Here is a 21,228-nt window from a genome sequence, read left to right as displayed (position 1 = left end):
CCATGGTGTATGACGCGATATATTACGGTCCCTTGGTTTGGGTACGACCAGGCACATGGTGTAAATTCATTCGGCCCTACTTGATACAGTGCTTCCACCAGTACTTCGATGGGTCTAATATAATAAACTTGAAAAGGAATTGAATATATTTGCCATATAAACGATGGGCAGCTTTGACCATGGCGCTCATGGCATCATACACTCGTCGTAATGCAAATTCTACAGCAAATTCGACCCTGGACTCCAGTACCCGGATGTTTCATCATGTCAAGTCGGCCGTGAATAGTATACATGGTTACCAAACCAAGAACAGTAAAACCAATCAAAGACAGGTGGTATCAAAATAAATGAACAGGCAACGGAAAAAAAAAAAAGAAGCAAGGAAAACCGTCATTCTGGAGAGTCGGGAAACTGATCAATGTAACTGGTACTACCGTTCAGGATGACTTCGGCATTCAGTCGTACGCTGAACCGAACCATATCTGTCGACGCCTCATGTCTATACCCCTCGCCGTGGTTGCCAATATCGCTAGAGGCACCAATGGGCCCAGCTGGCCGATGGTGGGAAAACAGACTTGGGTTGATGCTCAGACACTCTTGTTTGGTTCGGCCATGCGTGCCTTCGCAGTAGAACCGCAGCAGAATGTCAAACGCATCCGTCACCGGCTTGAGAGCGATCTCACGGAGCATCTTTTGGGCGCCCCGCTGACTGACCGCGTAAGCGAGGCTGCAGACACCCTCTTGCGCGTGGTGGACAACTCGTGTATGTGCCGGATACTCCTCCACTAGTGAGAAAGGCTTGTTGATGGACCAGAGGTTCTTCTTGGGTGGGACGGAAACGTCATTCTCCTTGACCACGCGGCCCTTGGCTATAAGATTGCTGTGTCCAAACACAAAATGCATGCCGCAGTGCCCGAGCCAAAGGACGTCCCAGTTATCTCCATACGGGGACACCAGAGGCCGGACGGTGTCGGGAAGACTATAGAAGTTCATGTCAGGCAACTTCCTTGGCGAACCCTCGACTGGGTTGGGATATGTGGGATCGGCGTATTTGCCAGGCTCGCGGCTCAGGGGCTGGGTGAGAGCTCGGCTCGAAACAGCAAAGTCATGAAGCTGTTGGCGAATCCTGACATCCCAGTCGACGTCGTCTTCCATAATCAGCGCTGACGACAAGTTTCTTCGTACGACGCTGTGAAGAGGTCCCAAAAGGTTAGCAAGGCCTCCATGGTAAAAATAGAGAGCGTGATGGAGGAAAAAAAAAAAAAAAAGTGCCTACTCGTGAATGGCGTTCATATGAGCCCGCCAAGAGCCCAGGCCGGGACCATTGAGGTGGTTATTCCGATCCTCGGGCACCGGGATTGCCTTTTCGTGGACGTCTCCGCCTCTTACGCCGTCGATAAAGTTGATTTCAAGGCCCGAAAGGGCCGCGCCGAGCATCATTCCGTCGCGACGATCTGTCCGGGACGGCATGCCGACAACAAGGATGTCTTGGAACTACAAACTCGCAATGAAGAGACTGCCCGTTAGCCAAGACTGCATTGCCGAGAAAAGTCGTCCAGAATAGGTGGCAAGTAAGTAAGACAGTGAGGAATCACCGCTTACCCCGAGCGTCGAATTAAAAACGTGTCTTAGGCTGTCGCTTTTATCCAAGGACCGGGAATGTACGAAGCCGGGTCTATTGGTGAAATGCCTTCGTTGCAGAGTGAAAAGAACGAAAATGAAAACCAAGACGCCGAGCGGCCAGACAATTCGCCGCCGCAGGAACCCAAGCATAGCATTGCTCTCCGTCTTCATGGCGCACTTGGCAGTTTGGGGTGCCTTGCCTCAAGCTTGGCTTGGTCAAGAGCGGGAGAGGGAGAAGGAGGCGAAGAGGGGATGTTTGTTTGACCAGCCATGGTGGATAGTAACTTATAACATGGCAATGCTGTTAATAAGTGATCTGTACATGTACACAAGCACCGTCTCCACCATCCATCAGTTGACATATCAACGTCATCTGTCATGTTGTACAGCATTCTGACCCCAACCCTAACCCTGGTGCGTTTTGTTCGGGCTTGTGCTTCGCATTGCTCTTAAATTATTTAGCGAGCCTCCACCATCATCTCCACCACGAGCAGACTAACCCCCTTCCCCCCTTCAAACTCTTGTACAATCAAGGAACACGTAACTTGTCGCTCGAAATGCCGGCCAGCCCTCTCGGGATGCTGACAGAGCCGGCTGACATGTCGATTTGACGAGTACTATGGAGCAATGTATTCAAATTGGGCAAAAAATACAGGTCGCACAGTTGGTAATTCTCAATTTAAACAAGGGACTGCTCACCTGGTTCTGTGAGAGGGAACGCCGCCACATGTGCGAAGCATGGAGTATGGCCAGGGCCGGCGGCAAGCAAGGCCTGGCAAATGATGAGCTGGATCGAAATTACATATCCAGAAAGACGCGCCAAGACACGGGACAGTCTTCAGCGGGGCGCCAGGACCAGAAAATGCCATGATTATTATTGGTTGTCGAACCTCGGCAAGCGAGCGATACGGGATTTTGAGTCCCCCCCTGTATCTATTTATTGGCCAAGGGCGCCGTGCATCATTTTGATGTCAAGGGAATAAATACTCCGTACTGAGTAACTACCTCAACACCAGATGTTGTGGCTGAGATTCCACGATGGCAGTATGACCCGGCGGGATAACGAGGGCTTACCCGCGCCCCCGTGACTCCTCCCGTCACAGCAACTCTTTTGACCATGACCTGTACAATAGTCGACCTGGCTGTAGGTTTTCCAATCGTTATACTCATGCTTTGCACGCCATTATGCTTGGCTTCATCTTTGGTCTCGTCTTCGCTGCTGTGCCATCAGCGCTGAGCCAGTTCTCCAACCCAAAGTCCGGGGAGATATTCACAGTCGGAGGTCAGATAAGCGTCACCTACAATACTAGCCTCGAGGCGTACAACATTGCCCTGTGGCAGAAAGTTCCCGATGGTGGTGCCGCTATATTGGGGCCAGTCATCTCGAGTAAGTAGCCCTTCGTTTTGCTTTCATACGTTGGGTCAAGGAGATGTGTGGGAATCCGTGGATGGAACGACGAGAGACTTCCCCCCATCTGTTACCACCGGGCTAATTCTGCTCTCAGACGTAACCGATGGTCCGGCATCTATTTTCGCCTGGACAATCGATGTGGGTACCTTGGACTTGACCTATTCCAAGCGCTTTTTCCTTTGGCTGTTTCCAAATGCCTATGCCCAGGGAAACCAATCCGCCCCGGATAAGATAAGTTCTGGCTACTTTACAATCATCGACAAAACCCCAGGTCCAACAAGGACCTCGTCAAGCTCGACAACATCATCCACCACAACCACGTCATCCTCCTCAAGCACAGGTTCCACGACGGGTACTACTACTTCTAGTCCAGACTCTCAACAACCCAAGACGTCTGACGAAGGCCTATCTACGGGGGCTAAAGCAGGCATAGGAATTGGAGTCGGAGTCGGCGCGCTGGTCATGATTGCCTTGGGTGCCATGTTCCTGCGATACAGATCAAAGAAGGACGCCGAGATCCGAGAATTGCGGCACGAAATGCAGAACAAAGCATTCTCCGCGCAATCTCACGCATATCGGCCTGCGGAACTCATGCATCAATCAGCTCCTGTTGAAATGGGCTGAGAGATGGCACGATAGTCAAAAAGAGCACCTCATCACGGCATTCCCTGAGATGCGGTGGCTCTTTATAGCATTGGGCATCTACAGAGCGGCTTTTCGAAGTTGATTTGGGTTTCGTTGCTTTAGAATTATTCCGAGACGGGCCAAAGCGAACAGGACTGCGCATCGGCGACGAAACGTGGCCGAGAATTGCTTACGCTGATATACTCTTCAAGATGACCATTCGGTATTCGGTACGCCTTGCGAATCTGTCAGTCCGGACCTGTTTGCTCTTTGGTCTGGGCTTTCACAGATGGTGGAACAGCATATAATAAAGGACGTATGGGAAGTCTAGCTCGACACTAGAGGTATGTAAACTAGTGGCCTTTGTATTAAGCACATGGAGTTTTTGGTACAAGTAGAAATGAGCACTTTTTGTTTTAATTAATATCTTCTGAATCATTATGTTTTTCCGTATTTTTTACCTTGTGAGAGACGAATGCCCAGCCTTCCTAGAGACGGCGAACTTTGCCACCGCTCAAGAGGTCATGACAATAAGTCAAGACACTCACTTTTGCCTCCTACAGGTCGGTGCTTCTAGCCCTGAGCCCCATGTACGATGCCAAAACATGCGCATGACTCAAGAAGTCAAAAAGCTTGTGATGAGCCATCTCTTTCAGGGATATGAGGGGTTTGTGACGGAAGTCCGAATGTCTTTTGGCTGTTGGCTGCACGGCGCGCCGCGAAATGTAACATGTCCTCCGTACTACAGACAGCATAAGGCATTGGCTGTGAATGGTCTCACTTAGCTCACCCAGAGCCGCACGGTTGGGTAGGAGCCAGATTCTCAAGTCGCACGGGGTCTCCATGTCTCTAACGCGATACGGGGTAGGCTTGATCGAATTGTTGAGAGTTCAATGGAGCAATAATTTACCTTGTTGTGAAGGGCTCTTTGGAGGGTGATACAAGTGCTCACGACACTGTACGTGAGCTCATAGATGAAGAGAATGTCGCTCCTTCGTACTCCATATTGCACTGGGAATCCTCTATTCTCTCTCTTCTAGGTAATTCCCGCTCTACCGCCACTACGAAAAAGGTCTTCATTGAGGCCGTATTGATGGATAAATGAATTGTAAAAATGCCCACACATAGGCCCTTTTCTGGGCATACGGACTTTGAAAACAATTTGTGCTTTCAGCTGGCACAGACTCCTCGAGAGATGTTGCGTAACATGGCCGCCGCCCAAGCTATCAAAATAAGTTAAATCAGCGCATTGGAACTACGTCATGTTTTGGAGACACGATTTGGTACTTGGACGCGGGTCAACCGTCAAGCTCCTGGGACACTCAGCTTGGTGAGTATCTTCATTTATGAGCGTCACCGGTCGGCCGGGCATCAACGCGTCTGTAGTGCAAGATGGCGATAAGTGTTCCAGCGGAGAGGAGTCAACTACCAAGGTTGTACTTCCTGGAGTTTACATAGCCCAGGGAGCTCGCCATGTCTTGATTCATCTTCATTTCGCGCCTTCTTCTCCGCCGCTCGCCTACGCGGAGCTGCCGCAAATCCTGATCCAAGTCGCGAACGCCTCGGAGGAAGGTTCGAGAAGCCATTCTCAAGTCGGCATGAGTTTGTTTGCCATTTACGGCGACAATGGGACGCCCACGACAGCAGCGATGGCCTCAATTTGCACAGGGGCAACGGTCAGCCTGCGCTCAAACACATAAAGATGCGGGAGCAGGCAGCGGCGGAAAACCAAGGCCGAGTTCCCCAAATCTTCAGCCAATCCCTGTCTGACGAGGTAAATTACGACGTCTCTTTTTTTTACTCATGCATATGTTTACTCTAAAATGTAAAAGAACTATTTCTAATGAAGCTGGCAAATCGTGCCTTGCTAGATTTTTGCTGATTTGTTGACTGGCCGTCATATCGCCAGTGGCGCCATTACGTGGGTTACAAAATACCTCACGAGCTACCAACGTTCCCAGAGAAAGCGTCGAAACGAGCTGTAAGCATTGATACCAGAGGCGGTACAAGAGCAGAGACCACCGACGTTTGAAGAACTGCGTCGCACCAGACTACCCTAGCTAGATGCCGTTGTTGAAGAGGCGCGCCGACCAACACCCTTTACGATTGTGAGAGAGGCAGCACAGGATCTCGACATCCTGGGGTATAGAATCACTAAGGGCGCCCGGCTGATTATGCTGAGTGCTGGGCCGGGCATCGTGTTGCCTACGATTCCCGTGGATGATGAGAAGCGCAGCCCAACCAAAGCCGCCAGGCGCTGGGGTGTATGGGATGAGTCCCGGGATTTGAGGCTTTTTGAGCCGGAGCGCTGGCTTGCCGCCAGGGAGGACGGCAGCTACACCTTTGACGCTACGCCTGGGCCGCAGCTAGGTTTTGGCATGGGAACCCGGCAATGCTGGGGCAGACGCTTGGGTCAGTTGGCCGTCCGGACTGTCATTGCCTTGGTGGTTTGGGAGTTTGAGATGCTTGAGATACGCGCGGAACTGGGAGGTTATGAGGGGGTGGACGGCGTCACTCGTGAGCCGGTGAAATCATTCGTTAGATTGAGAAAGATTACTCCCTATAACGTATAGGGGCTGTTTAGTACGTTGTGGGATCAATGATACCTTTCTGGGTTGTCTGATTCTTCTTCTCGCCTGGCAATCCATGCGACGCCAACCCCAGAGACATGTGTTGTCACTTTTTTAAATCAGGAGCAAAGACTTTGCGGGATGTATGTAAATTATAGCAAGCCAACTTCCCAACTACACTTTCGGGCTTAAGCTAGCATAGCCTTTGCCAACGGGTCTCTGCCTTTGCTGGTATAGTGGATGTTGGAAAACTCTTAAGAGCCGGTAGAGATTACAAAGTGTAATCGCCTTTTTTGAAAGGAAAATGGCCAAGTCTTCCGTATGCTTGTTTGTTTGTGTGTCTATACAGCCCTACCAACTTGGGGCTTTTCCCCGTGAATAATACCTGCCTTTGGCGGTGCTATGGCAGCCCTCCGTTGCAGGAAAACGCTCGTGGTGGCTCCGTGAGGCTTTTGTACCACGATGAGTTGACAGATCATCCACTTCCGTGACAACGCTGATGGCGGCTGCAAAACTGCTAGTACTGTCTGCACAACCTTGGACCTCACCGAGTTCACGCCGTTCTGTCCTTGGACTTGCCAAGATAAAAATGTGCCACCTGCTGCTCACTGTGATCACTCAGCCATGCCAGACCTTGCATCCATTCCTCGTTGACAAAGTCCTGCCCCTGCTTGACGGAGATCAGCGAGCGGAATGCCACTGCCTCCTTGGAGAAAAAACCCGACTTCGTAAAAACGTACATGGGCCGCTGTTCACGTCTTGGCAATCCTTTCTCGCTTGCTCTCCCCAGGCTTCGACCACTTTGGCAAATTGCCGGCCGAGTCCGTCCCGTTTCAATTCCAAGCCGTGTTCGCCAACAACTCCAGGGATAGCACACCCGACGCCCATCAATCTGGAGAAACGGTAAAGTGCCGCATCGGGCACTGAGACGACCGAGTCCCAGTCAATGACGGCGAGGATGTTGAACTCCCGATCGACAAGAACATTATTCGGGTTAAGATCGTAGTTGGCAAGGCCAAAATGCTCAGCGCAGCCACGTCCTTCTCGGGCTGCAGGAGGCGGAAAGGAGGCAGCGAGGGAGCGAAACGCTTGGATTACTTAGTCTTGGCCACTGACTGGCTGCTCTTTCTCTGCGAGACTTTTGCCCAGTGCCAGGGGATAGTCGGCGTAGAACTCGGCAGCAGAATCATACGGCCCCGAGCCTGTCTCGATCAGAGGTCCTACAACGAACGAACCCGCGGCGTCTCGAAAGATGGAGCCGATTTTCGGTAGGCGGACGGAGGCAAGCTGGGTCATGATGTTGGCGATTGGCGTCAAAATTTTCTCTCGGAACGGCTCTGGGATGCGTTCTTGGTTTCCAGGATAGCTCTGTGATACCTCCTCGGCTGTGTTGCCGTGGACGTATTCGATCATGGAAAAGAGACATCCAACGGCGTTTTGTTCATCCCGGTCATATGCATAGACTTTTGGGATCGGGATGTCTGTGTTCTGGCTGCGGCATACTTAGCACTGTCAGAGGACGACGCCTTGCGAACTCACCGCACAAACTCCATGGTCGCAAGCTCAGACTCCATCTCCAAGAGGCGCTTCTCGCGGGCTTGGGGAGAGACCATGTCGTTGAGTTGGCCCGCCACTGGCATTGGAGGCATCCGTAGCCTCACGATGCACTCAACGCCGTCACGGAACTGGATCTTGCGCACGAGGTTGAAGTTTCCCACTGAAAACTCGGCAGAAATTGTACATGGCTGGTTCCCTCGAAGCGACGAGGCATAGGATTCCAGGGCTTTGCTGTCTATTTTGTCGACGAACTTGTTGATGCGCTCGGCGTATTCTTCCACGCAGCCCCCGACACCTGTCCAGGCGGCATTTCCGAGTGGCAGAGAGTCTGCCATAGCTTGATGGGCAATTCGAGATGCGTTGGCTGATGAGGAGATGTTTGGATGTAAACCTGGGGAAGAATCTTGGTGAGGGTCAAGAGGCAGAAGTGCGTAGAAGCCCTGGCCTGCCGGAAGTTTGACCGTGCTCTGCTGTGACCAACAACAATGCCAAGAGCATGGAAGAATTGGGCAGTGGCCAACAGTTTGACCGTTGCGAGGCCCGCGGGTGGCTTTTATGTAATGGTTTATTTTGGCTCTTGATTTTACTTGAAAGTACAGTAAAGTTCAAGTTTGGTAGCCTCTGGTAGAGTAAAAACTATACAGCTACTGTCAAGGAAGTACTATATGTGACCGACCATTTTTAAAAATCTAGGCATTTTATAAAGAATTTACTATATTCAAACAAGAAGAAATTCATATGACACGCCTTGCGTAAGGGGCTAGTGTACTCTGGTTTACCCTCCTCATCGTACGGCATTAGACTCTTACGGTCATTGGAATCAAGCTGTATGTGGCAAGGGCTTAATCAAAGGCTTCGAGTAATAGCTCAATTCAAATTGCAGTTTTTGGTATTAAAGGTCCCTGGTCAAAGCCTACACGACCAAAGAGCTCTATTTATATAAGAAGCGGTGAGAGCCTTCTGCCCGAGGTCCCGTGATCGTAGCCCTCGTGTAGCCGTGTGAGGCCGGTCCAACAGATGACCGAGATATCTATGGGAGTCTGCCGCTTATATACCGAGGCCAGGACTGCCGCATGATTTACGTAACGGGAGACGTCGAACTTAGCGATGCTTCACAAACCGGGCCGGGTTAGGACCATGGTGTGAGGCGGTTTAGGAGACGAAGAAGTTAATTGGAGAGATTTTGACCACGCCACATTACGCAGGGAAATTGTACGCTTGGCAACATTATCAGGCTTGGTAACATAATTTGAGAAGAATTTAAAGTGAATAGAGGATGATCAAGATAGATATATTTCTGTCTTTTGACTATCAGTGTACTTATATGATACTAACGAGTAATAAAAGTCCGCTAGATTAGGGAGGCGGCTAATCATCCATCGCTTATCTAGGCACAGCGAGTGTCATATGCGATTCGTATATCCTGTGCTTGAAGGGAATTCTTCAAAAACATCAATAAGCTGGTTTACATTCCATCACATGTCAATGCGTCCATTTGCTGGCCTTGTATCATTTGGCCATCCAGACAGCATCCTTATCATCTGCCCCGCCTCTTGAAAGGGATGTGCATCTAGCCAGTCCTCCACCGTCTCCTTCCGGGCATGCTTATTGTAGAACTCGTCCAATGATTGGTTCAAATCTAGAAAAAATGAGTACACTGCGTATTGCTTCAGATGGACATATCAGAGTGCAACATTTTAATAGCATTCCGCGCGATGGCTGGAGAGAGAATTTGGAAATATAGTCGTTGATGAGGATGAGATGGCTGGGTATGGGCGTCGCTGTATAACACTTCTTCAGTCGCCAAGTCATCAACTGCGTGGTCGAAATTTGTTTATACCCTTAGGAAGAGTGAAGATGAAAAGAGTCTCAACCTCTTTGCCTTCGTCCTCACGATCGAGGTTCTCATCAAAGTATCGGCGCACGAGCTCCTGCATCAAGAAGGAATTTGGAAACATGACTGCGCCATTCGACACTGTCAAGCATTTAGTGCTACCCGTTGACAGAAGCCTCCCGTGTACGAACCCGTTCTCGCGTTGACAGCCGGATATACCAGACCGTTCTCCTGTATAATTACCCCTTCGCTGAATAAATCATCGGGTCGACTCTCGATCTCTTGGGGGTCGAACAAGCTGGAGGTGAGGCGCGGACAATTAGTGTAACGTGGCAGGGAACGAGGAGCCTATCGCCTTGCCGCCGAAGCAGCAAGTACGGCTGTCTGTGCGAGTTGGCAAAGCGAGAAACGGCGTGCAAACATGGCCAAGATTGAAACGACGAGTATTTGTAATGATGTTCAAGTGCTCCTGTCTGGTGCTGGCGCGGTCAGAGAGAAGAGAGAAAAGTGGCACGGGTGCCTGGAAACTCGAGGCACCAACAGATTTTGCTGACGCAACAATCAGGTCAAGATCAAAGTACAATTAATTGAACTGCAGCCTACGAACCAACCACCCACTATGGCCGAATTCGAGAAGCGACTGCGAGCCAAAACTAACGAGCTGCCAGCTCCTGGTTGGGAAGCATTTGAGTCGGCTTCGACCATGGCCTCCCAGCCATGGTTCCGAGCTACTCGGAGTCTTTCTACGATACAGTCTCCCTGTTTCGCAACATATCCCACGTCGGCTTCGGCTTCAGCGCCAATGCAACATCCCTAAAGCGACCGGCGGCCGTCTTCTCGCCAGCAAACCATCTCGCAACCCGCTCAATTTCCCCCCAGTCTAGCACTGCCCTGCCTACCGCTCTGCCGTCCTGCTACCGCTGCCACCGCATTTGCAATCCAGGTGCGACACCTCCAGTTGGCATCACTTTGCACAATGGGAACGGCTCTGAAGATATTCGCGAGGCGCTCCTCATCCAGGACCTTGGCGACGAGGATGCGGACGAGTAGGTTGTTGGTGCATCGCACGTCGCGTAGCTGCCCTTCCTCGTACACCCAACCCTAAGAAATGGGGTTTTGACATGGTAGCGCATACCTTGGACCGGGTCTTGATCCTCGAACTTGGGCCCGACTAGGAAGCCCCAATGGTACCTGTTCCCGGGCTCAAGTGTAAGCTTCTAGATCCAGAAATCGGAGGGCAGGCCGCCGGGGCTTCTTCACCTTCGCGTTTCATTGTTCACGATGCCACTAGGATAGAGGGCGACGTAAAGACGTTTCTTGTTCGAGACCATCCCTACTACTCCGCAAAGTCACTGTGAATAGTAGAATAGGAAAGACCCTAGCTGGTCCGCAATCTCTCCAGTTGGATGAGCTTTGAAAGTATTGGTAAACAGACAACAAAACCATGAAGAATAGAGAGCAAGATTCGCTTTATGAAGAATATTGGACTTTGTGTCAACTCGGGAAAGCCAACGTGCCATCGTAGCATTAAAATTGGCTTGGCTGGCATCGTTGCTGCTTGAGACAGCCAACAGCACCCAGACTGGGGCTCGTTTTGAGGAATGGCCGAATGAGAGGGATACAGAGCCAATAAAGCAGGAGCCTTGGGCGCTTAGCACTCTTTTGGGTTATTCCAGACAGACGGTAAGTCCAATCGTCTCTCAGATAGCGGGATGGCACCAGGTCAGGGTTACACATTTGAATGTCAAGCGAGGGTCGTAATTGGAAACAAAATGGCCATCTTGGCCGATTTAGACCTTGCTCAGATCTCTCCCCACCACCTCTGCCTGGTCCTTTCCATCTCCAATTCCTCTGGGAATGGCTCGAGGAAGCTGCCGAGTAGATCCTGCCACTCTGTTCTCAGGATCTGGGTGCACCAGGCAGATGTATATTCCCAATAGTGTGGATACCAACCAGAGAATTCCCAATCGATGATGCCAACAACTTTATCCCCTCGGACAATTATATTGCATGGGTTCAAATCACCGTGCGTGAAGACTGGCCGAGGCCAAGGCCCGTCCTGTCGAGCGGCCATGTCCTTGACGTCCTTCCAATCTTGTTCAGCCGCCTGCTTAGGCTTCTCGATTTCTGAGGGCCGCAAGTTGCCCCTTAGCCACAAGTGGAATTCTTGAATGGTTTGGAAAGGGCCGAAGCGGCGATCTGGACGAGGCATGCGGCTATCGAATAACGACCCGCCAACGCAGCTCTCGACCCCCGCGTCAGGGCGAGGCTGAAGCGAACGAATTCCTTCCATCATGAGCTTCAACTGCGCCAAGAGCTTATCCTTGGATTCTTTGTTACGATCATCCCATCCTTTCGCAATGCAATCGCCCTGTATCCTCTCCATGACAAGGTATACGCGTCCATTGCGTACAAAGGAGCACCAGACCTTGGGTACAGGGACGGAGGTGTTGGCGACAAATCTCATTGTTGCTCCTTCTGTCAAGTCGACAAAGGCATCCGACTTGACAATTAAGCGTCTCGAAATGGGAACGCAAGAGCCTTGGCGACGAAAGAACCGTGCAGTAGTCTTGAGGCCAACAAGAGTAAGGAAGCGGCGGATGCGAGTGTTGTTGATGGCAAGGCTTTCATGCCCTGCATCGAGGTGTCTTGCGTCTCTGGACATTGGTCGAAATCGGCGGGATTTAAGCCTCGACGGACAGCTCAGATCATTGCTGCCACTCCCGCTGAAGCAGAAATAGGCGAGATATTCAATCGTTTGAAGTGTCGAACGAGGGTTGGGAGAGGGATGCTAGAGATCTATGCCGTGGTTAGACGAACATGACACGGGGACGATGCTAGGCCACTTCTCCTGACCTTCTAGGCTGAGGAACTCCGGCGCATCTGGGATGCTGGAGACGCTTGCGCCTGGGCATGTACTGTTTTGCAAAGTCATGAAGACTATTCCCGATAGAATTGACCCCGATGATCCGCCATGGTAGATGGAGAGGAAACGGAACCGTCCACATTGTCCAAAGCTCGTACAGACCTCGGCCAAACCCCGGAAACTGGTTGACCAGCTTCCCCGCCTACTCCGTGCCATGCGGCCCATGCCCATCCTTTCATAACCCTAACCCAGCTCATTTATGTATGTCGCCTAATGTTTACATCAATACTCGCTTAATATAAGTGCCCCAGATATAGCGAAAGATAAATGCTAGTAATTAATTACCGACACTCGGCCTAACCCATCATTCAACATGATGAAATTGTTCGTTCTGAACTCTCATCTCACCCGACAGTTGAGCCATGTCCTGATTTAGCGAGAGAATTTTAGTCGGGTTGTCTTGTGCGTGGATGTATATCTGCTTCTCCTTACCTTGTAGCAGACATACATAGACTAAACATCGTGTCAGTAAAGGTACAATTGCATTCGGGTGTACAACAGATCCTGCAATAATCCTCTGGCAAATATACGTCCTGCCACTATCGACCCTACCGCGATGCACACATTCTGGGCGACATTTAAGCCTGTCGAGTGGTGATAACGTCAGCATATTAATTACACTAAAGCCCGGTGAGCTTTGGCCTGGGAGGATGTCGGGTACAACGTTTTCTTGCTGGCTCGAACTGACAGATGTACACCGTGTTTATATACATGGGTCTAAAAGGCAGGTTAAATCGCCAACTGGTCCTAATCTGGGAGGGATCCTGACGTTGGCGAGTACGGCTGTTGTTGTGGTCTGGGTCCTTTTGGTTGGATTTGTTGGCGGCAGCGAGGATGAAACACTGGCAGCGAAATACACAGCATCTATCACGGCCAAAGTCTCACAGCCATGTGCTACCGCGGGAGCTTCAGGCCAGGTCAGAGTCTGGCAAAAGAGCGAGTTTGAGGAGCTTTGTGGCTATCCAGCACATATTCGCATATGAATACCCACGATTGCCAGCTTTACCACGCTAGGACGGCCCCTGAAGAACGATGTCCAGATGTACTTGTACTTAGCCATAGTTGAGGCAAGCAGTTGGAATCCTCCTCTCAGGGCCACAGCTAGCAATTGGCGTTTGAGAGTTCTGGTCCCATGTGGAAAGTTGCATGGGCCAGCCGTACATGTTACTGAAGAGGCTGTAAACTGTCAACGAAAATGGCTCGTGTTTATGATTCTGTGCGCCATGGTTGTGCGCGCCTTAGATACCGCCGATATATCGCCAGGTGTTGAGGTCAGAATTCTGTCTTTTCCCGTGGATACCGGAATGTTGAGTTGAAAATGGAGTGTTTGTTGCGCATCCTATCGTGGTTGTTAAACTGGAGCCTACCTTAGTACAGGCTGCGTACTCCGTAACTGAGAACTTGTATCACAGAGAAGAGTCTCATTGCGAATAGAACTCTAACATTTGACTCATGAAGCTGGAAAGAACAACCCGAATCTTTCTGGTTCTATTCTCATTATCATCCCCATCTCTGCAGTCGAGGTGCTTCACCGGCAGTTGTAATTGCCCAAAACATCCGTCTTTCAGCGTGGCCACCATAATAAACCCTCCTTCTCCTTGGTCCCTAATGTTTTCATGCATGGAATGTCTTTGTCAAGTATCATTTACACCCAGTTTTTGCTCTCGCCCCCATTTGGAAGCTGGTGAGGAAGGAGCGGCTGTCGCGCACCTTCCCAAACAGTCAGTGGTGTTCCCGGCGTGTCATTTTCCTCTTCCTCGTTCAATGTCCTCATCCACAGAAACAACCAAACTTGAGACCTTCACCGCCCGTCGCCCAGTGGCGCGATGCACCAGCGTGCCGCACGATACGGCCTCTTTGGCCCTGGCAATGGCGCACAAACTTGATGGACAATTGGCTGATTGTCATCTCCTAGGCCATACAGTATGGACGGGGCCAGGTCCCGGCAGGCAACGACGTCGTCTCCATCAACGAGAAACACAAGTGAACGGAAAGGGGCACTGGCGGTACCGTGCGGTGGTGCCAGGCTAATACTACTAGCCCACATGTTGTGCACTAAAGGGCGGAGACAATGCCAGCCAGATCAATCCGGCAGGCAATTCGATCCATGGATACACACATTGATACCAACCCGTACCCCCATTGTCAGGTCGTTTTATCTCTGCAGCTTCGTTCTTTGCTTCTACAATTCAAGTTGTCATTTCCAACAGCGCCGAGGGAAACAGGCATTTAAAAAAAAAAGCGCCAAATGCCAGCTTCCGAACAGAAAACGGCTCTTTGTATCACACCGCCACGGCCGTATTCCTTCATCGCCCCGTAAAACGCTCTTCTAGAATTCGAAGCGGCACATACGCCAACGCACTCAGCGCGAATGCCACCTCAAAACCAATATCGCCTGCCTTTTCCGCAATTGGACCAACATACCACTCCTCCTTCATACAGGGAACCACCAAGCCGAACGCAACCACGCCGCTGGAAATGGCTGCCACGCCCAACGGCAGCTTGCTTCCTTTGTCCCACAAGGTCTGGTCGTAGGAATCAAAGCGGCAGCGCCGAATGACGACATGATCCGTCATGACGATGCCCACAAATGCCGCCGACCAATAAGAAATCAGCGACATGAAGTTGTTAAGGCCAGCATAAAAGTCGCGATATGCATATATTGCCACCGGAATGATGATTGCGGTAACGACTACCGCAAACACGTACCTGGGAACCTTGAAGAGAATGGGTGCGAGAGCCTGAAAGTTCAGTGTGATGGCATAGAAGCTACCACAAGTATTGCCTAGCAGAGAGAGCGTCTGCAGCACTACTACGAATTTACCGAATCCGCCTGCGCTACTCAACATGGCCGCCAGAACTCCGCCTACGCCATATGCGTCATGGCCTTCTTCCCAGATGGGATTGTTAGGTAGCGCACCTGCAATAGCCGCACCGAGAGACATGAGCAGTACAGTGGGAATGACAAGGCCCCAATATGTGTAGTGAAATACTCGCCACCTACCATGTTGGGTTCGTTAGAAAATTCTCAGCGGAACTTGAGGCGGATGGCGGGAGAACAACTCACGACGGAACTTTGGGGTCAAAATACGTTGTCAAATCGCTGGCAATCGCAGCCCAAGGGATTTGATACGCGGCAATGATCATACCAAAGGTCAAGATGTCAGCGGCCGTTACGGGTGCTGCGGGCTCTTTCTGTTGTTTGAGTCCGCTCCCGCCAACCCCAGCAGCTATTATGATACTAATGAGAGCAGGGATAAAAGAAAAGGTTTCAAAAATATGCAACACCTTGAACCCGGCAAAGGATACAATCAAGGACAAGATGGAAATTACAACAATGCCTACATTCGGTGTTATGGTTCCTGACGATATTGCTGAGAGACATTCCCCGCCGACGACACAAATGATGGCAGTGAATCCTGTCAACGTGGCCAGATTCAACAGAACCGGAATGGAAACGAGATAACGGCTGCAGACAACGCATGAATTAGCTCGCAGCTTTATGAGATGACATCGGATGCTATGGCACGACAGAAGTGAGGTGACTAAACAGGGATGTAACGCGAGAGAGCCCGACTTACCCAAAGCTATAGCGAGCATGAATCATTTGCCTCATGCCCGTCTTTGGACCAAACGTGGCAAGAATTCCTGCTGCGATGGCTGCAAGCAGATTGAAGAAGACGATCACAAGGATGGAATCACGCAAGCTTAGGTTGTACACCAGAGGACCGAGCATACCGAATGTTATACTGTCCGAAAAAGTGGCGTTAGTCAAACTCGCGCTCCATATCCAGCCCTGAGCAAGGTGTCGACGAACCCGAGAATGTTGGAGTTCATGGAGAACCAAACGGTAAATATGTTGCAGAAGCGCTTCTGCTTTCGTTCCTCCGCCGCCAAGGGACGGATACCGTTTTCTTCGACTCGACCGGCTCGCAAAAGCTTCCGAGCAACTGATGGAATACGTTCGGATGGCGCAGACTGAGAGCATTTCCCAAAGTCGCAAGTTGAAACACAGCCTGCTCGGTGTTCTTCGCCGTCAATTTCTGAGCTGCTCGTTGGGGAATGGCGGCAGGGTGGCCGTTGACAGTGATTGCATGTCCCCATGGCTGTTGACGAAGGGCTCTTCTCGTCGGTGAAATACTGCTCGGCCATTATTGCAAAGATACCGTTTCGATAAATTACATGAGCCTGGCGCTGGTCGACTCTGTTTCCGTATCTTCCTGTGCTTCCACGGGGACAGGACTCGAGCGGTGTTTAACCAACCCCAGCCCAACAGGTGACGATTGAGCTGAGCCCGCAGGAAGAAAAGAAGCACCAATCACTGCGCGAAACATGAGACAAGCCGAAGAGCGGTAATGACTGCGCCAGCCCGCCAGGTTTTGTCAATAAAACCTGCAGGACTTGTGGGGTGTGAAGATGCAACCCGGCTCGACGCCGAGAGCGCCCGAGGGGGAAGCAAGGGGCAGAACCCGTCTCCCAAGAACCAAATTGTATCACGGACCGGGATGGGGTTATGGAAGTCAATTGCCACGTTGGGGATATCTAATGCCTCATAGCATTTTGGGAGGGTTGAGAGGACGGAGGGGTCAATAGGGTACGTACGAATGCTCCGTATGGCAACTGACTGCAGTTCTGACATGGGTGGGTCAACCGTCATGAGATGGAAACAGTTTTTTGACGATCTGACAGCCAGTCTCATCAGGTCGGGGAATGGATGAGACTGGGGAATAAATCCGACGACCCTAGGTTCTGGCATTGAAGACGCGGCGAATGCATGTTTGGGCACCCGTCCTAGAAGACATTCAACAGGGATTCCTGCTGACCTGCGGCATGGCGGTTGGCCGGCTTGTGGATCAGCTCAGCAGCCAGGTAACTAGTTGTGAACTTGTAAGGGCTACGCTGGTCGAGAAACTTTATCTTTCTACCTCCGTCACAGTGGCGCTCTTGGCTGTTTTATTCGTCGCCAGCTTGGCCCATGCAAACCGGGCAGTCGTGAGCATCGCCATGATGTTTACGCTATAGAGAAGAGCGACGTGGCTCTGTCGTCTTTGGCGCTGATGCAGGGGCCGGCGATGTGACCAGTTGTGAGTTGGCGCTGCAGGGTATTGCACAATTATAGAAAAAAGCGCATTTTCATCACAGTTGTTCGGCGCTACGCCAGAGTCGCCTTGGACCATTGGCATTCGGCTCGAGCCGTCGTTGCATTCGGCTTTACCCCATCCATCACTGTTCGACAGATCATCACTCACAAAGGCTTGGGTACCATGGGCGATGATAGTAGTAATCGTAGGATTTATTTCTCCAAGGCGACAAATCAGCCCAGGACAATTGACCAGTTTGATTATTGCCAAGTCCCCAGGTAGTTACCCAGCAAGACACATTGTACCATGAGCACCAACAAGTAGCGGCGCACAACGGTACTCGACCAAGATACAAGACACGGCTCATCAACGTTGCTATTGTTCGAAGCCACACGGACAGAGTTGGGGAGACTGTGGATCAAAGATTTTAACTACATAGGGCCCTGGCCTGGCTTTCAGCTGATGTTGGTTCTGGTGAAGCTTGACGCTAAAGTTTAGCTCAAGCCACGGTTGTAAGCCCTGACAGCATGTGAAGGATATGGCTCGCTATAGATTTCATTTCTGAATGCTTTTCTTGCAATTACATTTGCTCCTTTTCAGCCATCTCAACAATAGTTACACGACGGGAGGAGGAAAAGTGGGGCGGCGAATGTCTGACTGCTTATTGCCAGGCAGCGGTCAGTCAGCCGTTTGATGTTGGGCCAGATGAATGCCCATTGACCCGGGGACGTGAATCCCGCGTTTGCCTCGTCGTTCTCCAGCAATGGATTTGGATACGCCACCCGAAGCACCCTTCGAGAGGCTCCCAGCCGAGATCCTCGACTTGATCATATTGCAACCGTTCTTGTGCGGTGAAGACATCAAATCGATTCGCTTGGTCAGCAGAAGAATCACAAGCTCTGCCACCAGATGCTTGTTTCAGCAAGTTCATATATCGGCTCTTCATCGTGATCGGGAAGTCTTCTTGAGCATTGCTCAGTCACCACACCTGGCATGCCATGTACAAACTCTGGTCTGGGACGAGCTAACCGGAAAGTTTGAACTTCTGCAGGATGAATCCCTGAGAATAAAAATGGGCTGGAGAGACCCGTTTGACTCTGCCGGTTTTAGTCTGGTCGACGACTTGACATCACAAGTTGAGCCGCTATTCTGGCTGACATCTAAATCTGTTAAGCTGGAGAAGGGCAAGAAGAAAGCCACTGATGCCCTGCCCTTCTGGGATGAGTTTGTTGAGGCCGTGGACAAGTTTCCGGCTCTTCGAGCGTTTGTTTCGCGCCCGATGCAGCCCGATCGCGAGGTCCAGTCTGCCGCGGACGGTTATCCTCTGAGTGTACGAGTCATCAACGGATTTCTTCACTTCGACGATTGGGTAGGAAACACGGGCGAAAACAGTCATCACGATACGGTTTTCAATCTTGGATTCTTATTCTATCTAATACCACTGCTAAAGCTGTACACGGAACGGGGTGATCAACGACCACGCCAGCTATGCTTCTCCGATGAAGCTGTAGTTGCCATGAGCTCCCTCGAACGTCTCGCGACCAGTGACGCCCCCGCATTTAGACATCTGTATCATCTAGAACTTGACGTCTTTGAGCAAGCGATAAGGCCATCTCGAGAGACATCTGGACTGGAAGCTTGCCTCACCGAGGCTGTCAATCTGAGACACCTGCACCTGAAGTATGTTCAAGCCCCGAATTATGGGGGACCAAGACTGCCGCCCGAGGCCGACGTTTACAGGAGCCCGCTGTTTGCCATACCTACTCTACCATCCCTTCTAAGCCTGTGTCTCGATAACGTTATCCTTGAACTTAGCTCTTCAAAGAGCCCCGAATCTGTTCCCGACCTACCCCTTGATCACGAACAACCGGCCTTTATAAACTTTGTCAAACGCCATGCCGCTACTCTGAAAAGGCTCTGTGTTGTGTCTTCAGCCGTCAGAGCACACAGCATACGTAAGCTGGCTAGGATACCTAACTTGAAGCTACACAGGTTGATCATAATACGCCCGTTCGGAGACAATAACCACTACGCTTTTGAGGAGGAGGATATCCTAAATTTTATTAATTCGAAGTATGACTATAGTAATCTATCTCAGCAAGCTAAAGGCCGCCCGGTCCTGTCCTTCTGGAATCCGCTAAGTACGCATGAACACCCGACATGGAAGGAACTCGGGAGAGATGAATGGTTGAGCATGGATGATGATTGTCGAGAAATATGCAGAACACATGACGCCTCGAGCGGCCTATGGGTGGATGAGGATGGCATATACTATGATCCCGCAACTGACCAAGAGATGGCGGAGCCAGGGCAGGAATATTGTCGTCCCGAAAGCTGGCAAGTCCAAGTCGATAAACGCAGGTGGGATGGTGATTTGGGGCTTTGGCGGGACACCTCATCTTGCCACAGTGCTCCCTTCCACAAATTTGCCATCGACAGACTAGCCGACACCACCTTTGGCGACAACTTGGACAAGCGCGCAGAAAACGACCCCGGTCTACAGGGGGAGCGTGATAGGGCTATCGAATTACCTGCCTATCCACCTGAACTATGCCTCTTGGAAGAGTTTGAACATCAAGCCCGAAAACTCGGACGAACCAAATGGGCCTGGGGGACTGACCGCGAAGGCGACGTCTGGTACTGGGAAGTCCTCAATGATAGCCCAGGCCACGCCACTCAAATCTGGCACTTCACTCACAGAAACGGCGAAGAAGCATACGGCGACGATCCGCTCGATTTCTGGCCGGACTGGGAGGGCGGCACATCTGGGGACACCGTCTCTGCGACGCCATTCGGCGTCAAGCTGAGGTCATTCGCAGAGACTGCCAGAAACAGGCGACCCTTGGACTACTGGCTAGGAGATTCGCAGCCATTAGGCAGCCAGATAGGGAGGGAATATGGCCAGCCGACTAGGTATAGTCTGCTCAGCGACCCTTGGTGGGCTCAGAGGTAGAGATCGAGTGGCTATTTTCCCAGGCGTACGTTTTTCTAAGGGGGACTCGAAGAGCCTATCTTTGTTGAAACAGGTGCGCTTGATGAATGCAGGGATGCTGGAATGGACATGGCGGGCGGATTTGCCCGCTCGCAATACTTGACCAGGTCTAAATATGTCAAGTAGTTGAGGGCTAGGAATCGCGCACAAGTTGGACCGGCAGCAACGCACGTTGAGGAAGCTGTTTGGATGACGGTCCCTTGGGCGCCATTGCAACCAGGACGGACGTGGACGAGGCACTACAGGGCATTTTAATGAAGCGAGCATATACATGTATCAAGTCTTTCTCAACGATGAACGCCGTTAGTATTACGCATGAAAGCTTAGATCATGAAGACGCACTCACATTGCGGCATCTGGAACTCCTTCTCAACACGCAACAACTAAGCCACCACACTAATAACTTGCTGCCCGCTGTATATACGGGGAAACAAGACATGTAATGGCATGGTGTATTCTTGGTGAAACTCCTTCCCTGGCAACGGCATGGCATCATTCTGCATCCAGTGCTTTGTCCATGGCCCCAGGAATACTTACTCCGTCCAGAAGTCCAGAAGCTGCAGCCGTACTTCATGGCGGGACGCAGCATCATGCAAGCGTCTGCTAAGCA

General features: G+C 51.1%; 10 protein-coding genes across 10 annotated transcripts; 5 read left to right on the top strand and 5 right to left on the bottom strand.

Moving 5' to 3' along the window:
* Positions 1 to 72: 72 nt before the first annotated feature.
* On the bottom strand, positions 73 to 2,464 carry J3458_021478 (uncharacterized protein). Its single transcript, XM_007815854.2, has 2 exons — positions 1,277 to 2,464; positions 73 to 1,189 (listed from the first exon to the last, which is right to left on the bottom strand). The coding sequence occupies exons 1-2, from the start codon at positions 1,468 to 1,470 to the stop codon at positions 391 to 393; spliced, it is 993 nt and encodes a 330-aa protein (XP_007814045.1). The 5' UTR covers positions 1,471 to 2,464; the 3' UTR covers positions 73 to 390.
* A 149-nt stretch (positions 2,465 to 2,613) lies between these two features.
* Positions 2,614 to 4,096, top strand: J3458_021477 (uncharacterized protein). Its single transcript, XM_007815855.2, has 2 exons — positions 2,614 to 3,010; positions 3,129 to 4,096. The coding sequence occupies exons 1-2, from the start codon at positions 2,809 to 2,811 to the stop codon at positions 3,656 to 3,658; spliced, it is 732 nt and encodes a 243-aa protein (XP_007814046.2). The 5' UTR covers positions 2,614 to 2,808; the 3' UTR covers positions 3,659 to 4,096.
* A 1,530-nt stretch (positions 4,097 to 5,626) lies between these two features.
* J3458_021476 (uncharacterized protein) lies at positions 5,627 to 6,231 on the top strand (the record flags this gene model as incomplete). The annotated part of the gene is made up of 1 exon (XM_066122638.1): positions 5,627 to 6,231. Exon 1 carries the CDS (start codon positions 5,833 to 5,835, stop codon positions 6,229 to 6,231), a length of 399 nt encoding a protein of 132 aa, XP_065972396.1. The 5' UTR covers positions 5,627 to 5,832.
* A 1,095-nt stretch (positions 6,232 to 7,326) lies between these two features.
* On the bottom strand, positions 7,327 to 8,120 carry J3458_021475 (uncharacterized protein; the record flags this gene model as incomplete). The annotated part of the gene is made up of 2 exons (XM_066122637.1): positions 7,327 to 7,720; positions 7,768 to 8,120. 2 exons carry the CDS (start codon positions 8,118 to 8,120, stop codon positions 7,327 to 7,329), a joined length of 747 nt encoding a protein of 248 aa, XP_065972395.1.
* A 984-nt stretch (positions 8,121 to 9,104) lies between these two features.
* J3458_021474 (uncharacterized protein) lies at positions 9,105 to 9,801 on the bottom strand. Its single transcript, XM_066122636.1, has 2 exons — positions 9,626 to 9,801; positions 9,105 to 9,566 (listed from the first exon to the last, which is right to left on the bottom strand). The coding sequence occupies exons 1-2, from the start codon at positions 9,741 to 9,743 to the stop codon at positions 9,391 to 9,393; spliced, it is 294 nt and encodes a 97-aa protein (XP_065972394.1). The 5' UTR covers positions 9,744 to 9,801; the 3' UTR covers positions 9,105 to 9,390.
* A 535-nt stretch (positions 9,802 to 10,336) lies between these two features.
* On the top strand, positions 10,337 to 10,669 carry J3458_021473 (uncharacterized protein; the record flags this gene model as incomplete). The annotated part of the gene is made up of 1 exon (XM_007815858.2): positions 10,337 to 10,669. The coding sequence occupies one exon, from the start codon at positions 10,337 to 10,339 to the stop codon at positions 10,667 to 10,669; it is 333 nt and encodes a 110-aa protein (XP_007814049.2).
* Positions 10,670 to 11,420: 751 nt separating this feature from the next.
* Positions 11,421 to 12,284, bottom strand: J3458_021472 (uncharacterized protein; the record flags this gene model as incomplete). Its single annotated transcript, XM_007815859.2, has 1 exon — positions 11,421 to 12,284. One exon carries the CDS (start codon positions 12,282 to 12,284, stop codon positions 11,421 to 11,423), a length of 864 nt encoding a protein of 287 aa, XP_007814050.2.
* Positions 12,285 to 13,195: 911 nt separating this feature from the next.
* On the top strand, positions 13,196 to 13,528 carry J3458_021471 (uncharacterized protein; the record flags this gene model as incomplete). Its single annotated transcript, XM_066122635.1, has 1 exon — positions 13,196 to 13,528. The coding sequence occupies one exon, from the start codon at positions 13,196 to 13,198 to the stop codon at positions 13,526 to 13,528; it is 333 nt and encodes a 110-aa protein (XP_065972393.1).
* A 1,323-nt stretch (positions 13,529 to 14,851) lies between these two features.
* J3458_021470 (uncharacterized protein) lies at positions 14,852 to 16,697 on the bottom strand (the record flags this gene model as incomplete). The annotated part of the gene is made up of 4 exons (XM_007815860.2): positions 14,852 to 15,545; positions 15,613 to 16,014; positions 16,127 to 16,294; positions 16,363 to 16,697. 4 exons carry the CDS (start codon positions 16,695 to 16,697, stop codon positions 14,852 to 14,854), a joined length of 1,599 nt encoding a protein of 532 aa, XP_007814051.2.
* Positions 16,698 to 18,279: 1,582 nt separating this feature from the next.
* On the top strand, positions 18,280 to 20,694 carry J3458_021469 (uncharacterized protein). The gene has a single exon (XM_007815861.2). It carries the CDS (start codon positions 18,390 to 18,392, stop codon positions 20,577 to 20,579), a length of 2,190 nt encoding a protein of 729 aa, XP_007814052.1. The 5' UTR covers positions 18,280 to 18,389; the 3' UTR covers positions 20,580 to 20,694.
* The last annotated feature ends 534 nt before the right edge of the window (positions 20,695 to 21,228 follow it).

The sequence above is a fragment of the Metarhizium acridum genome, assembly GCF_019434415.1.
Source record: "Metarhizium acridum strain ARSEF 324 chromosome Unknown scaffold_579, whole genome shotgun sequence".
Classification (NCBI taxonomy): domain Eukaryota; kingdom Fungi; phylum Ascomycota; class Sordariomycetes; order Hypocreales; family Clavicipitaceae; genus Metarhizium; species Metarhizium acridum.
The sequence above is the reverse complement of the archived record's forward strand: the minus strand, read 5'-3'. Positions and strand labels throughout refer to the sequence as shown.

Excerpts from the sequence above, each read along its gene's own strand:
- J3458_021474 (XM_066122636.1), bottom strand. The coding sequence starts at position 9,743 with ATGTTTCCAAATTCCTTCTTGATGCAGGAGCTCGTGCGCCGATACTTT. Across the intron at positions 9,567-9,625 it reads CATCTTCACTCTTCCTAAGG|CGACGCCCATACCCAGCCAT; the intron begins GTATAAACAAAT and ends AGTGTTATACAG.
- J3458_021478 (XM_007815854.2), bottom strand. The coding sequence starts at position 1,470 with ATGCCGTCCCGGACAGATCGTCGCGACGGAATGATGCTCGGCGCGGCC. Across the intron at positions 1,190-1,276 it reads CATATGAACGCCATTCACGA|CGTCGTACGAAGAAACTTGT; the intron begins GTAGGCACTTTT and ends ACCTCTTCACAG.
- J3458_021477 (XM_007815855.2), top strand. The coding sequence starts at position 2,809 with ATGCTTGGCTTCATCTTTGGTCTCGTCTTCGCTGCTGTGCCATCAGCG. Across the intron at positions 3,011-3,128 it reads ATTGGGGCCAGTCATCTCGA|ACGTAACCGATGGTCCGGCA; the intron begins GTAAGTAGCCCT and ends TTCTGCTCTCAG.
- J3458_021469 (XM_007815861.2), top strand. The coding sequence starts at position 18,390 with ATGGATTTGGATACGCCACCCGAAGCACCCTTCGAGAGGCTCCCAGCC.